Source organism: Bactrocera oleae, chromosome 2 (genome assembly GCF_042242935.1).
Source record: "Bactrocera oleae isolate idBacOlea1 chromosome 2, idBacOlea1, whole genome shotgun sequence".
NCBI classification, from domain to species: domain Eukaryota; kingdom Metazoa; phylum Arthropoda; class Insecta; order Diptera; family Tephritidae; genus Bactrocera; species Bactrocera oleae.
Genome location: NC_091536.1, coordinates 39280400 through 39298540, shown reverse-complemented (window position 1 = coordinate 39298540; position 18141 = coordinate 39280400). Strand labels below are relative to the sequence as shown.

The 18141-nt window shown below is 38.0% G+C and overlaps 1 protein-coding gene across 1 annotated transcript; it reads left to right on the top strand.

Annotated features, from left to right (window-relative positions):
• The first annotated feature begins 16049 nt into the window (after nt 1–16049).
• Nucleotides 16050–17129, top strand: LOC118683070 (uncharacterized). Its single transcript, XM_036374042.2, has one exon. The coding sequence runs from the start codon at nt 16050–16052 to the stop codon at nt 17127–17129; it is 1080 nt and encodes a 359-aa protein (XP_036229935.1).
• Nucleotides 17130–18141: the final 1012 nt, after the last annotated feature.

The following is an 18141-nucleotide window of genomic DNA, read 5'->3' as shown; positions in this document are numbered from 1 at the left end:
GTATAGTTGGCAAAAAATATTAAGTTAGTATTTCTTGTGTGTTGTTTTTATAATTGCGATGTACACGTTCATGTGTTTGCACTACAATTTCTTTTTGTTTGTTCAGATTTTCTATATCTTCTATCATTTTTTGAGCTAAAACTTGTGATATAGTTGGAAATCTAGCAATAATCTCTGGATTTATAGTACGTTTGTAGTTGTCTAATAGTTCAGTTTTAGTACAATAGAATAGATTGTATGTCGCGAGTATAAGAAAATAACAAACACCAACATCCATCTTCGCGATATTCGGGCCGAACACGTCGAATACGGCGCACCAAACGCTTCAAAACTCCAAGGTAGAATACCGCATTAACGTTTTGGCTGGGTGAAACAAATTCTTTGTGGACAATACCCTTGGAATCATAAAAACAAATCAGCATTGTCTTCACTTTTGACTTCTCCGGGAGCGATTTTTTTGGTTTTGGCTCATTTCTCATTTATGTCCTCACGACTACTTTGAAAACGTTGAAACCATTCGTACACTCTGCTACGGGATAGCCAATCATCGCCATAAACTTGTTTCATCAATTGAACGTTTCGGTAAAAGTTTTACCAATTTTAAAACAAAATTTAATGTTGGATATTTGTTCGAAGCTCATTTTCGCACCGATGACAAAAACATACTGACACTTAAAATGCAATAACTTCATTTCCAATAGATGAAATGTCATGAAATACTTACTGGAAGTCGATCAAGGGTAGCAAATTCTAACGCACTAGTCGGCATATAGATGGCGACATTAGAGTTTACTTTGTTACTTTTGTACTGTTTACTTTGGAACGCACCTTGTATTCCTAACGTGAGGAAGAATATATCAGTACATCTTCAATATAAACATATGCGAATGTGCCAATATATGGACGTATAATGTTGTCTATGCATCGTTGGAATATAAAAGGTGCGCCATTCACGCTGAATGCGACTTTTTCCCTATCTGATTTGGCGAAAACCTGACTCTAAACTAACGTTCTAAAAGCTTATGCTTTGCCTAGATTTGGAAAAGTCATTGCAACATCTGGGATAGGATATCTATCAGTGATAATTTGAGCATTAAGCTTCTGAAAATCTACTACCATATGTCTTGTAGGTTTTTCTTCGTTATCGGTATTTTTTTTTTGCAACGGTCCTTTTACTAGGTTTAATAATGCGGTTATTTAACAATTTTTTTGTTTCACTATTTATAAATTCATTGTCTGCTATCGGATACGGATATTGTTTCACCCAAATAGGATCTTCTGATTTTATCCTAATTGTAGCTTCTATCGTAGTTGTAAACGGCAGAATTTCACATGTTTCTTCATTTTGTTTTTTGCGTCTCTATCTATTAATATGTTAACGGACGTACCTGCCGCTTGGCAGCGGCTTTGCAAACATGGTAATCCATACATTCTCCTAAAGAAGCGCTCCCTTTTTCATTGATGTTATCAGTTTGTGGGATAGTTGATTGCTTTGGCTTGGTTTACTCGTTGTACTTTGTGTTGATTATAGTTCCTTGATGATAGAATTCTCTCTCGTTTTTCTGTTCGCTGGTTCCGGAATGGATTATGGTGTTGCTGACGCTGTTGAGAGTTGCTCCCTTGATTGTGATGGTCGTTATTCTGAGTTGGTCGCATAAGTGGGAATCGGTTCTGGACGTGGTTGGTGCTGGTTACGGATTCGTGCATAAGCATTTTACCTTCATTCTTCGTTGCATCTTTTCGATATGTGGTGCGATTTCTGATGATAATGTGGTGCATTGAACTGCATGCTTGGGTTATCGTGATATATTGTGCTTGCAATCGCATATGCAGTTTCCAAATCTTTCGAGTGGTGACTGTATAATGTACCACCTGTGTATTTACTATTTAGTCCTGTTATAAATGTACGAACTGCGTCTTCATTTGCATATTCGCCCTATGATGTGCAACCTTGCTTTTAAAACATCTCTATATTGGATAGTGCAAGATTTAATGCTTTACTGACCTCACTGTGGAACTCAGATAATGTTCTTTTTCCTTAAATCATTTTTTTCATTTCTCCCAACAATACATATAATGGTCGTTTGTCGGCATAAGTGTAGTCAAGCCTGTGTATAATCACTATGTTCGCACTGAATTCAAATCCTCTTGAAAACACAATTTGTGGATTGTGGTACCAAAGTCGTTCTGACCGACATTGTGTGTTTTCGATGAGTTTTCATTGACAGTTCACACATCTATTTGTTTACATTTGTTATGTACCCTACAAGAACAGTGACGGTCATCTGGTGGGTAATATGAAAAATTTTGTCAGCGCGCAGAACAAAGTTTCTATCATTTTCTTAAGAGCCTTGTGTTCTTTTTGTTGGTTTGTTTTGTTTTTTCTGAGTCATTGCTGACCATAAATCCGTCTTAGCTGAAAATTGTCAGTTATGACTGAAACGCTATCAGAAGTGAAAAATTATTTTGGGCAGTAGATAATATAATTTTTATTTCTTTAATAAATTTCAAACTTTTAATCAAAATTAGTTATAATAATATACTTAAATATAAAAAGGAATGCAACAAAAAGTATATTAAAATATGAAAATATAAAAATAAATTTTCACTTGATGCCATCTCCTTCTCTCAATAGCTCTGCATACGTCTTTCTCCAATCAATGGATAGTTCTGCATTTAAAAATGCAAATGTAAATTAACAGTACTGACATATCAAATGTGAGTGTATTGGTGAACCCATCAGCAGTTTCTTGTAGGGTACGTTTAGGCCAATTATGGTATGTAAACAAATTGTCAACTGACATTTAGGGCTGGCAAAATATGTCTTCTAATAATATCGATTAAACTAGAGCAGGCACCGATTATAATGAGTGGAATGTAAGTTTTCAAGGGGTTTTCAGCGAAAACTGTGTTTTCGTTTGACAGATTTTGTATGGATGAAAACACAAGTTTTCGCGTGAAAACCTCTTTTGGCTATGAAAACACGAATTTTGTGTCGGTGCGGTAATTAGGATGATTGGAAAATCTCTTTATGTTTATCATAAATGTCCATGCCTGTTGGATCACCCTAATGACATTTACCTGTGCTCCGGATAAAGCACTGTCATAGTTCTCATTTGAGAGAAAAAATTCAGCTCACTGCTTACATTCACACACACACATACATGCATTGTACTCATAAATCTCTTATTATTATTTTCTCAAACTTTGTAAAGAGAACAATATGTATGTATATACATATTATCAACTATTAAAATAAATCATACGCTAATGAATTGCTAACAGTAGCATATCGGAGTTTGTTCTTCGGTCGGCCAATGGAAATATAGTCCAGTTTTTACACTTTTGTTCGTTGCGTCGCCGTTGACTGCACACCCCCAATTTTTAGAATATTTTAAAAAAAGGCAAGAAAAACGCTTCTTGCCCCAACAATTCCCTTTTCCTCCAGGGTTTGTATTGGTTTTTTCGACGCAAAAACATTGTATGGCTTCAAATGTTTTCAAATTAGTTTGGTTTGCATCTATGACGTTCGGCGTACATTTTTCGTATATGTTGGTTGTTTGGTAGGATTGTTGATCTTCCAGTGCGTTGACTTTCAATTGAGTATTGCTAAGAGTAGCAATTTCTTGTGCCATTTTGTCGTCTACTTTATTAATTGTAAATTCTCACTGAATACATTCAAACTCTTACTTCTATTTATATTAATTGCTAAGAAGATAATCTTCGTGCATTAATTTGTTTATTGTATCTTATTTGCTGCTTATCCGCTGTTGAGGATATTTTCGAATCTATTGTTTGTTTGTTTTGTGCATTATGTGATATTGCATTGTTAAAGCATGTTTGTTATTATGTTTACATAAATGGCAAATATTATTGTTGTATTTTTCTTGTATTGAGATTCTTGATTTGATATAGCCATTAGCTCGTGACATGTATACTAACAACTTGTCCCGCTTCGATACAAAAATCAAATTTATTATTATTATAGATAAATACAGGAAATTATCAAAAGACTAGTCAAAAGGAAGATTTTTAACAAAACGAGGGCTTCCCAAAAAAAGGTCGGTTTTTGTTTAAAAAATTTCCATTTCAGAGTGGCTTAGCATATCGAAATTTGTGTAAAAATCTTATTCTTTCCATCAATACCTCTGACATATATATCTAAGAAGGTTGTTTAAAAATGTTAAGCCAATGGGTAATGCCGTTTCCGAGAAATTTTGCTTATCAACTCTAAAAACATCGTTTCGAGAAAAATGCGCTTAAAGTTCTGAGAATCGATTACACCAAGCTCAAAAATTTTTACAAATAAATACATTTGATATGTATGCAAAATCGATTTTTTGAAATTCACAAGTGGATATAACCTTTTAATTATTCATCTCATACAGCTTGTGCCTTTATTAAGTAGATTCGACTTTTTGAAAAATGAGGTGAATGATTAAATTTCAGTTAGTCATCAATGCGGCATCTCAATGTACCTTGATGTAACGATTTCATGTCATTCTGCATCTGGCTAAATGATAGGAAGTAGGTTTCCCTAAAATACGCAAGACGATCGGCAACGTTTCGCTTTAGTACTTTATTTTGATGAAGCATGCTGGGGAAGATGTGCACGAAAGCGCTAATGAAATTTCGTGCGGTACTTTGTCTCTTAAAACTCGAAGCTAGGTCATTGATAGAAGCTTCGAGATGAGAAATGCGTGAATCGACTGCTGATGTTGTTGTTGCTTCTTGTCGATTTGTAATGTGATATCGTGGATTTCAAATGCCAAAGCAGCAATTTTATTGAGATTCATGTATCTTTGGGATGCAAGTATAGATATCGTTGTCATCGAAAATCTAATAAACCACTTAGTGCGTAGAGTCTTGTCAGGAACGGTGTTGCCGAAGCTTCTAAGATGCCGAGGAAATTGCGGCGGTTTTCTATCACCCAAGGTCTCTCGGTGGAGAAGTTGTTGCAGTCATGCTTCTCGAGAAGGCATAAAAGTACAGAACGTTCAAACTAAGATCTTCCATTTCTACGGCGGCTTTGGCGTCAAGATGTAAAGAAGCGTAGTGATATTGGATAATTTCATCCGAAAACTCAAAGAGATGAAATTGTCCCTTAAGGCAAGTTGGGCAAACAATAAAGCTGGTCGGTCGGAATTGAGTAGCGGTCACCGTATAGAAACACATTGGATCGGTGTTAGACTGTCAGCCGCTTGTACGTACATGCAATCTGTCATAGTTTTTTTTAATTAGAAACTTTTATGCTGTACGCTCGAAGATATTATGATTAGCCATACGCGAGAACTCCAATTGTCCTTCAATCTGTCGTGTACGCCAGCAGTCACCTGAGTGGTTATGCACAAAAACCAATACACAAAGTGCACTTTAATGGCAAATTTGTGTGAAATTTAAATTATTATTAATTCATTACCAGATGCTGGTGCAACCCTGCGCAAATATGTCTTCTGACGCATGTACAATGTTATGATTCTTTCTTAGTGGAGAATTTAACTATTTTGGTTCTATTCTGTTTAAAAAATACAAGAAAATCATTTGCAGTATCCACAATAGTAAAACTGATCTAAAATATGCAAAACAAAACTTGGTAATACTGAAGATAGCGGCTGTTCCGCTTTAATGAGGTATCCGCATACTATATTGTACGCAGATCCGGCCCGTCGATATAGGCAAGTTAGGCAATTGCCTAGATAGACATTTTGTCTAACTTTCTTTACATATTGTTATTTTTTTTTATAAAATATTAAATAATTTACAAAATAACTTTATTTTTTCATTTGTATATAATATACATTTGTATATAAATTACAAATATCAACGGGAGTATTGTTAATTTTTTTGACAATAGCACCCAGTGGTTGTTGTTGTATCATATACGTTGCACGTATACGTTGCTTGCGAGTATTTCGTTCATTTGCACACAAAATATCACATATGTATTAAAAAGAAAAGACAGTTTAATTATGAGGGGGAAGATGAGCCAATTCGCGGTGCTAAACAAAATTTTAAAATTAATTTCTATATTGCCATTATTGGTACTGCATTCCCTTTAATCGATGAAATATGTATTTGTTGAAAGAAGTTTATAAAATTATTGGATTTTTATTTAATATTAATCAGCTGCAAACTTTTACATATACAGCCATTATTGAACATTGTAAAAAATTAGAAATGTCATTAACTTATGTTGGATTGACGGGTATACTAAGTACATGCAACAGATTTATGCTTCAAGCTATTGGCGAAAAAATTGCTCATAAAAATATGCCACTAGACTTTGTATTTAACGTTTAAAAGAATTAAAATATATCGATCTGACTTTATTCACAGTAATGTGTGAAAAAAGACTGACAGGGTTGACAACATTATCAATTGAAAATGAAGTGGCACAAATTCTTAAAAAAGTTGTGGATGATTTTTCCAAATTTAAGGCACGAAAATATTTAAGTAATTAACTTTTTCTATTGTACTATTTGTTAGTATTAATATTTATACCCTGAACAGGGTATATTAAGTTTGCACGAAGTTTATAACACCAGGACACGTCGGAGACCCTATAAAATGTATATGTAAATGATCGAGCTGAGTTGACTTAACCATGTTCGTCTGTCTGTCCATCTATCTGTCTGTATATACTCGAACTAGTCCCTCAGTTTATAAGGTATTGATCTGAAATTTTGTACACGTCCTTTTCTCCTCAAGAAACTGTCTTATTTGTCGGAACCACCGATATTGGAGCACTATAGCATATAGCTACCATACAAACTTAACGATCGGAATCAAGTTTTTGTATGGAAATCTTTTTTAGTTGAAGAGATATTTTCAAGAATTTTGTCATGGGTTATTGTCTAAGGTAATGGTGCATTTGCCCAGGCCGGTGAATTGTCTCAGCCCGGTCCTGCTTAAACGAATTCAGCTCGATAACTTTGTTGTTGCTATTGCATATAATTTTTTTGACAAAAGAGCAGAAAAATGGTACATTGAAGATAGCGTTATATAATATATCTTAGACTACAGATGATATACTATAGCTCTATTCTTATAAAACCTCACAACTAAGTTGTGAAGAAAAATGTATGTGGATTATTTTATGAGGTTATTCTTGCTTAAACCTCAAAAGAAAAAAGTTTAAAATAGTCACAAGAGGCGAAAAGCATTTTTCTATCAAACAGCTGTTTTATAAAAGTAAATAAATCAAAATAAGAAATGGATAGCCAAGAAAAATAAGTAATTTTGCAACTTTAATCATTTTGACGAAACTATAATAATTTTATTATTTTAAGGCGTACAAAAGTTAAAAGAACAACTCATAAGCATCTGCAACGTTACATAATGTTCTGCAAGCAGCACCCTGAGTTCCAACGGCGGATGCTAACACTGGCGAACGCTCAAGAGCTGCAAATGTTATGGTTAGAGTTAGCAGATAGTATGTTGAATGCTTTATTATTATATGAGGTCCGATCGGACCAATATTGGTAGTTTCATTTGCCTTTGGTAGTTTGGTTGGTAGGCAAAAGGTTTTGGTAGGCAATATTTTTTATCAGTTGTATTTAGAATGAAAGTTAGTTTTTAGATTTTTTGGCTCAAAGTTGGATTCTATCATGTTTGCTATTTATACTGTCGCACAGGAGTTGGTTATCAACCAACGCCTGCTAAGCGCCCGTGAGGTAATTGGTCAATTGCTATAACGAAAAACGTTAATTAAGATTCAGCTCGATCTTATTCCGATGTGAGCAGGGCAAAGCTGTCCCCAATGAATAGCTCATCGGCTTCGCAGTTGCCACCGATTTCACTATGACCAGGCAATCAAAAGAGTCTGATGATGAAGCAGATGCTATTTATAGTGAGGACAAACACTTCTTGACAAGTCTTGAATGCACAGTTAGCGAGCTTAGTGCTCTGCTGTCGGAGTAAATGCTCACCTCCCTGAAAGAAACTGCACTCCGTAGTAGTGCGTCTGCCGCCACCTTAATAGCAGTCGCTTCTGCCTGAAAAATACCAGTGTTCTGGGAACTTACAGCTAAAACCTTCCCTCCTAGCTTCGACCCATCCGTTAAAGAGCTCACTGCGTCTCTTCTCCAGCGACTTTTTCCCATCCACAGTTTGTGAGCAGCGCAGCACACTGATCAAAGTTTTCAAGAAAGCAGTTGAAGGAGGAGAGAATTTCGGTGTGTCCTAGTTCGGATATCTTCATATGCCACTACCTGAGCCTAAGAGCACACTTCGCAGCAATACACCTGCCGGTGCGCAAGTTGATAAATTTAATTGACCTCTAAGGTTTATTTATATATAAAGAATGATCCATTTAGAGGTTTTTAAAGAAAAAAACACAGAAAACTAAAATTTAATGTGGAATGTTTATTATCATTCGAAAAAACTTTATTTGCCATTTGTTTTTTAAAGATTATCTCTTTCAAATACTGGCCGCGGCTACGTCTCAAATGGTCCATCCATTTAGTCCAATTTTCGATGGACTCGTTCGAACATTTCGACTGGTAACTAGCGAATGACATGCGGGATGTTTTGCTCCAAGGCCTGAATCGAAGCGTGATTGTCCGCATAAACATTATTAGACTTTACATTTCCCCACAGGAAAAAGTTAAATGGTGTGATATCACACGATCTTGGTGGCCAATCGACCGGCTCAAAACGTGAAATTATCTGCTCATCGAAGTATTCTCCCAATAAATCCATTGGAAAGTGGCCGTCTTGTTGAAACCAAATGTCGCCGAGATCACAAGCTTCAATTTCAGGCATCAAATAGTCGGTTATCATGGTTCGTTCTCACCGGCATCATTCTTGAAGAACTTTGGACCGATGATTTCACCGGCTCACAAACCACACCAAACCGTTTTTTAATGAAATGGCATCTCTAATCTCTTCAGGTTTCTCTTCGTCCGAAATGCGGCAATTTTGTTTGTTTACATACCCATTGAGTCAGAAATGGCCCTCATCGCTGAACAAAATTTGGGTCGAGAACTTTTCAAGAGCCCATAGAGCGAAGCGATGTCGCTTGGAAAAGTCGAGCGGCTTCAATTTTTGCACTTGCTGTGTTTTGTACGCTTTCAATTTAAGATCTTAACGTAGAATGCACAAAGTTCGTTCGTTCCATACGTCAGTCCGAGTTGCTGCGAACGACGCCGAATCAACTCTCCATGGTCTTCGTGGTTTATGTTGACCATAAGTTGAGCGAAGTGCGCGAAACACACTCTATACAGAACGTGCATTTTCGTAATAAAGTAGAACAATTTGTAAACTTTGTTCAGGCGTAGGTCTTTCCATGATAAAATGCCAAACAATACTAAACACAAATAACATGACAGATTAACACGACTCATGCGTGATCTGTCAAAAAAAGCTATTGGAAAAAGTACCTCTACTTGGATCACCCGTTATATAAAATGTGATCTGAAAATCTAATATTTTTAGGAAAAAAAATAGTAGTTTTGCAACAGATTTAGTAGGCATTTTGGTACCCAAAGCTTTTCTCAAGTGACAACACTTTTGCACATCATGAGGTACTTATTCCTCTCTAAGCACTTTACACAACGAATTTCGAAATCAAAATGTTTATACAAATGCAGAGTCTTCAGAATTTACCTCCATGCTTTTGTAACAATTAAATATTTGAAAATTTGTTTACAAATATTGATATAAAACAAAACAAGCACAGCTGTTTTTATATTGTGAGGGTTGCCTTCAGCCGTTACATATTTAAGAGAAAATTATAAGTATTCAAGCTTTTGAATTTATGCCAGCATAAGGTAACACTCACATAATTCAGAACCCTCATAATAGTGAGGGTGGTGATTTTTGGAAATGTGAATAGGGCTGTTAGTTTCAGTACCCCTTTGCTTTATTTTTACTTCTGAACCTCATTAATATACCTAACAAATTGACCGCTATATACATATGGTATAAACATATAGAGACTAGAGGGAGTATTGACCCGATTTAATGCTAAAGACAGATATATGGTTTCCGGACTACAATGGGTTCTACAATAAAAGCTCAGGATACCACGTACTAGCATAGTGACACTTGTATACTATTCTATTAGTTTGACATTCATCAGCTGATGCAAATAAAAAATTAGAATCAACAAAAAGAAAATATACATAAAGCAAGAAAATGTATCCCATCATTTGTGAAATGGTTTACAGACATGTACTTCTTTGTCCAATTGTTTATGCGATATCGCAGTTCGTCCGTTGCAAGCAAAACTCTATGTTCATTTTCGTGCACATTTTAGCATATATATGGCTATTTTTATGCTTTCCACGCAACTGTTAATTAAAATGTGCTCACATTTTATTATTTTTTTATAGTCGCTTTTCCAACGTATTTTTTACGTTTTTTTTTTTCATTATTATTTTTTCCTTTTCACAATTATTTTGATTTTAAACTTTTTTTTTGATAAATGTTAAAATGACGTAAACATAAGATTGTGACAGATGAGCTTAAAGCTTGGGGCAATCCATTGTAGTATATTGCACAACAACACATAATTTCAATAGTTCCTTCTTCAATTGATTTCCATTTGCTTTGGAACAAAAATTGAAAATACACATATCTGTATTATACTACAATATGTACTATATGAATGTCTGTCTTTGGCATAATCCATTTTTGAAACGAGGGTTCACTTTTATGAAAAAACGCTATCAACAGAAACAGATAGCCTGGATGGTGTCCAAAAAACCATCTTTGTCGGATCACTCAGCAATCGGAAGAGATCCAGTATCGATTATCGAAACTCTAGAACATAAGAATAAAATAATAATTTTCAAGAGTTAGACAGAGAGGTGGAAAAGATATGAACGATCTTAGCAACCTTTTTACTGTTCTCAAACAAAAGGTGTAGCCTCCTTAGTGGAACGGTGACTTTAAAAACTTGAGAAAAGCCTTCAATGGAAGTTATAGGACCAAAATTTGGAAATACTTCTGCACCTCATTGGAGAAAGAGTGAAAGCAGTAGCCTATGAAGATGACATAATGTTACCATCAACATATTTCCTTCCACAATCAGTGAAATTATGAAAAGAGCTCTATGAAGGTTGCACCTTTGCGTTTCGAGGAAAGGACTAGTAAAAGGGAACTGACGCTTTTCACGAGTAAAATCAACATACCTCATTTTAATCTTCTCTCACTCAGTGGTACAACAATTTCTTTGTCTCTGGTATTTAATCAAATATAGTGAAGTTGATATATACGGCTGTCATTAGACCAATTCAGACTTATGAAGCACTGGTTTAGTGACCAGCATTAAAGAAACAATATAATATCAGGAAAATAAACGGAATACATAGAGCAGCCTGTTCAGGGGCGACGAGTATACAGGACTTATGAGGTTGGAACCGGAAGTATTATGAACATAGCGCCATCTTGAACCAGCTAAACATAAATAAATCGGACTTTATCCAAGGTTAGTCACTTTTGGCTTAGATTACTTTCTAGATTACTACTTAGAGGTTAATTCCGCTTGTCCATTATTTGGGTTCCCGATCACAGAAACATTTTCGGCAACGAAAAAGCAGACAAGTTGGTAAATCTCGGAGCCTCTTTAAACAAGTCTGAGGCAGAGTTAATATCATGCCCGCTCGAAACGATCAAGAGCTAGCTTTGTACGAATTTTGAACAAATAGCTCTGAATAATATCAATAACCAACTACAAGATAACGAATCAGATATGGCCCAAGTATAACAAGACCAATCACCGACGCAGAACCGTGGACCGAATCAGCTGATGCGACCTATCTTATGAGAGCGCAATGTTAATAAACACTCACCACCACTTCTACCGTCCGCTTCAACAGACTGTACGGTAGGATATCCGCGAAAATTGGAATTTTTCCGTAGAAACGCGTGAGCTGAAAGCGAGAGAGCATCTTCAATGCAGGTTGCACTCGATATTTTGTAGTAATTAAAAAATGAACTGGAATATATTTGAAATATTCTTAAAATAACTCAAAATCACAGTCGAATACACTGATTTATAAATAGGTAAACTATTTTAAATATTTGGATTTAAGTTTTAAGCTTTTACATTATGAAAAATTATAACTAAAAAACTAAATGTATGAAAAATCGTGTATACAAATAGAACAATGGCAACATTGGTGAAATGAAAACAAAAGAGAACAACTGATTTCTGCGTTGCAACTACGGGCACAAATTTCGTTTGATACGGGCGCGAAGTACGGAAGGGAGGAATGTCGGTGTTTGTGAAATAAGATTTTCCCTAATGCACACGCAAATATGTCCCATTTGGTACGGGTTGCTTCAAATATTTTAGAACTAAAGTCACACTCGGAACGGATTGCCTACTAATATTCTATACTAAAACGTACAAATGCCTCAAATCTATACTATACGAATTTCTTCTTACTCAAATATGTTTTGATTATTAAAATTCCTAGAGATTAAATTTACAATTAATAAGTATATCGCTGTGAGTGGTTTAGAATATTTTGTAAATATTATTTACTAATTAGTACATTGTTTGGTTTATTATTATTGTTGTTTAAGAATTGTACCCTATTTGTATACTCTCGCAACATGTTGCTACAGAATATAATAGTTTTGTTTAACTAACGGTTGTTTGTATCACCTAAAACACGAACACAAAACGTCATTAATCAAAAACAAAAAATTTGCCATAACTAAGCTGCACAATAAGATACAAGACTGTTATTTGATACACAAGATGACATTAGGGAGGGGCATCTGCAGTTGCAAATGCAGTGTTAAAGAGGGTATATCAATCTCTTTCAATTTCATATTCAATTGCGGATTATAACGGATATTGTTAGAACTAAACAAGGTTCCGTTTCTTTTTTTGTCCGTTTAGCCATTATTTTCATATTCAATATGAATTGGTAAATATTGTGCATATAAGTTAGTAGAGGGTAATTGGGTATTTTATGTATTTTGATTGCTTTCATTCGTTTGGATGTGGCAACACTTATAATCTGTCAACATGGAACCTATGTGTTATTTTGCATATAACTAAAATTGTGTTAAAATAAAATGCTTATGTTTAGGATTATTTACGTTAGTTTAAGATTATTTTCTGATAATGTCATAATTATCTTTGTTTACGCATACTTAAAGTTACGGTATTTTAAATTCCGTTGAACTCCTATAAATGTCGGAGGACTTGTGTGTACGACTCTCTTCTCTGATTGTAACTTGGTGCTGATTGTACTCGTCTCTGGTTTGGTGTCAAGCCAACCGTTCACAATCGTTAAAATCCCAATAAAGCATTGAGAACTCTACCCGCTGGTAATTTAATTATTTAACATTTTGGTGCCTCCTGTAAGGACAAATATTTTAATTTCATTTTGTAATTGCGGTGGTCTGGTTTCATGGCGGAGCTCAATTGGCGTTCATCAGCGGTGAAAGCAATAAAGCGCATATATGCACGTGTCTCGGAAGGTGCCATAGAAGGTCGTGATGTGTTTCATTTTCAACAAGAGCTCAAGTCGCTTGAATCACACTTTGAGCGCTTCATGGAGAACCATAATCGTCTGGTCGGAGGAGCTACGTCCTCCGAGATTGAGTCACATGATGCACTTTTGGAGTCAGTAGAGGAGCTGTATACTGCGGCATACAGTAGACTTAATCGTCTCATCGCATAGTCAAGGTTTGAATCTAATGTCGCTGACGGAGCGCGCAATTGTCCCACAACATCTCTGGATGGCCATTTGGTGGATCTCAAATTGGACCCGTTAGCCATCCCGTTATTTGATGGAGACATGTGTAAATGGTTAGCGTTCAAAGATGCCTTTGAAACACTGGTACATAATTCGGCATACCCAGAGGCGTACTCGGGTGGCTATCAAGAGGTGTGGAAAGCTCTCAAGGACCGCTATGACAATAAAAAGCAGCTAGCGGAAATACACGTATCCCATTTTCTTAACCTTAAAATAGCTACTAGTCATCACAATGTTGGCTATTGTGTATACGGTTCATGAGTCGCTGCGTGCATTGCGTGTGCTGGATATCCCCATATCTCAGTGGGATGCGTAAGCTGTACCAATAGTGGTGGCAAAGCTTCCATCGGTAACTAAGAGAGATTGGTGTATGAGGTGCTCCACTACAGAAATTCCACAGTTAGAAGACCTATTGAAATTTCCGAAGACGTACTCATAGCCTTGTTCCTGAACCACCGGTCTTATTAATGGTTTCCCGTCAGCAACGACCAGTGAGGGCGATGTGGCTACCACGGAGGCAGCTCTGTGTGCTCATTGCGGGTTAGCGCATCGAATCGCCAGGTGTCCTACATTATTGGCTCTTAGTATCGAGCAACGATTTGAAGCCCTTAATAAACTGCAGATGTGTTACAACTGTTTACGTACGGGTCATTCTTATCGACAGTGTCCATCTAGTAGCTGTCGAAATTGTGGACGTAAGCATAACACAATCCTATGCCGAAACAAGTCCAACAACACGTCAATGTGTGCTTCTACGACTACGGCAGCCGCAGGCAATGAGGTACCTGCGGAGGTGCCGACAACCACAACGGCATGACCAGCCGCACCTGCGAGGCCCCTCGCTGCCAATCCAAAGCCGATAACCCTTTTAGAAACAACGTGTGTATATGCCTTTGCAGAAGCATCGGTGCAGCAAGTGGCGCGAGTTCTATGCGATCCCGGATCACAGGTTAGCTTTGTGACGGATCGTCTAGCGAACTGTTTGCAGCTATATCGACGAAAATGTGACGTGAGGGTAGAAGGCGTAGGTGCTACCATCAATACTCGAGTGAAAGGCAGCGTTACGTTCACTCTGAGATCAACAACAACTAACTTTGAAATGCGAATTGATGCCTTGGTTTTATCGTCCATTACTTCTCCGACTCCAGCGGTGAAGATTGACATGAAGCAATGGCCATATTTGAGAGACATAGATGTGGCGGACAACCGGTTTGGTACGCCTGGAACTATCGACGTTCTTATCGGCGCGGACGTGTGGGGCGAGTCATTGAAGGTGAAGTCATCGGTGGAGGACCAGACGAACCTTTTGCCCAGCGTACCCGCTTTGGATGGGTGGTGTTTGGTCCAACAGCAGTGACCCTTCCTGCAAAGGAATCATTGCTCACTCTCACCACTTCGCTAGACAGGGAGGACCACCGGTTGGAGGAACTGGTGTCCAAATTTTGGCAAATGGAGGAAATGGCAGTGGTTGACGATCTGCCAGAGAATGAATGTGCGCAGATCTTCGAGACCACTCATAGCCGTACCTTAGACGGCTGTTATATCCTACACTTACCTTTGAGACGAAAGGCAACGGAACTAGGTGACTCTTACGCATTGGCATTACGGCAATTTCATAAACTAGAGCGTCGCATGGTTGCGGATCCAGTCCTTAGGGAAAACTACATTTCAACGAAGCGCCGTGTACTCAGCGAGGCGGCACGACTCTTCGATCCTACCGGATTCTTATCGCCTGTTATCGTAACAGGGAAAATATTCATTCAGTGAATATGGTCTGCGGGTCTATCCTGGGACTCACCATTACCTGATGATCTTTGCCGCGAATGGCTGAAGTATCGGTCACAGCTTCCGGAGCTCAATCAAATTCGTATCGAACGGTGGGTGGGAATGATTCCACGCGTTTTGACATCATTTCATGAGTTGATGCCAGCACACATGCTTATGCAGCAGTTATTTACGCGAAGACGTCGAACACAAACGGTTCGATGCGTTTCACACTTCTAACGGCACGTATCAAGGTGGCACCATTTAAAACTGCTACCATTCCACGCCTGGAACTTGCGGCAGCGCTGCTTCTTGCCGAGACATTCCAGAACGTGCGAGATTCTTTGGGATTAGTTGACGTTCCCTACTATCTGTGGTCAGAACCAGCAACACTTAAACCATTCATATCAAATCGGGTTCGTAGAATACAGGAGCTGACATCCACCTGCCCTATGGTATCACATTCGTTCGGCTCATAACCCAGCCGATTGTGCCAGTAGAGGCATCACACCCGCCAAGCTATTAGTACATCCCCTTTGGCATGGTCCTAAGGAGGCAGAGATGATGTATGGGGACAGTAGTGATGTTCCTCTCAGCAAGGATGAGTCAAATGTCTTACTCGCCGAAAACCGAAATACAACCAAATTTATTGTACTCATTTCACATCCGTTGTATACTCGTCGTCCAAATGGACACGCTATTTTGTTAACTGAACGGTTCAGTAGTATCACTCGATTGTTGGGTACATTGGCCATTATCCTGCGCTGGTTAAGAAGGCGTCGACACTTTCGTCAACCGGTGATCGTTGCTCAGGAGTTGGACGATGCATTATACACTATAATCTATTTAGAGCAAGAGGAACATTTTGCAAATGAAATTGGACAATTGATGTCTAGTTCAGGTTTGTCATCTTCCAGTCGGATAATACCTTTAAATCCATTTCTAGACAAGAACCAAATCCTCCGTGTTAGGGGACGCATCCACCATGCCGAACTAGAGCATGATCAGCGATTCCCGATTATTTTGCCAAAGTCAACGCCGTTGGTCAAGCTTTTACTAAATCAGGCGCATGAGACTACACTGCATGGAGGCACGCAACTCATGCTGAACACTCTTCGTCAACGCTTCTGGATTCTGAGTGCCAGGCAAGCAGTCAAGAGTTTCATCCATAACTGCGCAGTATGCCGCCGTCATAGAAGGGAAGTCCTGAAGCAACAAATGGCTTCTTTACCCGGGCAGAGGATCAAAGCAGCAAGGCCGTTCATATCATCTGGTGTCGATTACTGTGGGCCTTTTACGCTACGCATCGGAACGAAACGCTCTCGAACGCTCATCAAGACGTACCTCGCAATATTCGTATGCATGGTTACCAAGGCCGTGCACATTGAGGAGGTTGATGACCTATCAGCACAGTCCTTTTTAGATGCTTTTACTCGTTTCGTCAGCCGACGCGGTCCCTGCCGGGATTTATATAGTGACAATGGTACAGCCTTTGTTGGTGCCAACCGACTTTTGAAGAAAGATCTTGCAGCATGGCAGGGTGAGAATAATCAGCGATCGTTAGCAGATTCGGGCACACGTTGGCATTTCATCACACCCAGTGCGCCACATCAAGGAGGCCTCTGGGAGGCTGCTATCCGCTAAGCATCATTTGACACGATGTGTGGGTACGCAGGTCATGTGGTAAAGTCAACTGCACTATAGACACTAGCCGTAAGAATAGAGGCCTGTCTCAATTCCCGTCCTATTATCCCACTCTACGACGATACTGAAGAGAAACTTGCATTAACGCCAGGTGATTTCCTAATTGGGTCGCCACTCCTAGCGGTCCCTGAACCAGATCTCAAACATATTCCTAGCAACCGGCTGAAACAATGACAATGAATACGTCAAATTCAACAAGGATTTTGGAAGCTATGGAGTGAGGAGTGTCTAACCATTTTGCAGAGACGCAACAAATGGTTTCGACGCACGAGGAATATAAGGGTGGACGATATCGTTCTAGTCAAACAAGAGAACCTGCCTCCCACTCACTGGTGCCTGGGTGGAGTGACAACACTACATCCCGGAGCGGATGGAGTGGTTCGCAATGTCACATTGAGAACCGCTAGAGGATACATGAAACGAGCCATCCAGAAACTATGTCTATTGATAGAGAAGGAAGATTTCAAATCAACCGACTCGACCGGGCAGAATGTTTAGGATTATTTACATTAGTTTAAGATTATTTTCTTATAATGTCAAGTCTGATCTGGCAATACTGTCTTATCTAAGCTTTATATTCGTCATCTCTCTTTTATCATTCATTTGTCTTTATAATTATCTTTATTTACGCATACCTAAAGTTACGGTATTTTAAATTCCGTTGAACTCCTATAAATGTCGGAGGAGTCGTGTGTACGACTCTCTTCTCTGAGTGTAACTTGGTGCTGATTGTACTCGTCTCTGGTTGGGTGTCAAGCTAACCGTTCACAATCGTTAAAATTCCAATAAAGCATTGAGAACTCTACCCGCTGGTAATTTAATTATTTAACAGCTTATATAAAGAAAATATTAAAATAATTAATATAAAATAAATATGTGGAAACAATGTAGCGTAGTGTTAGTGTATAATAAGTGCATAACATAAAAGAAAAACAACTTAAAATGCAAATAT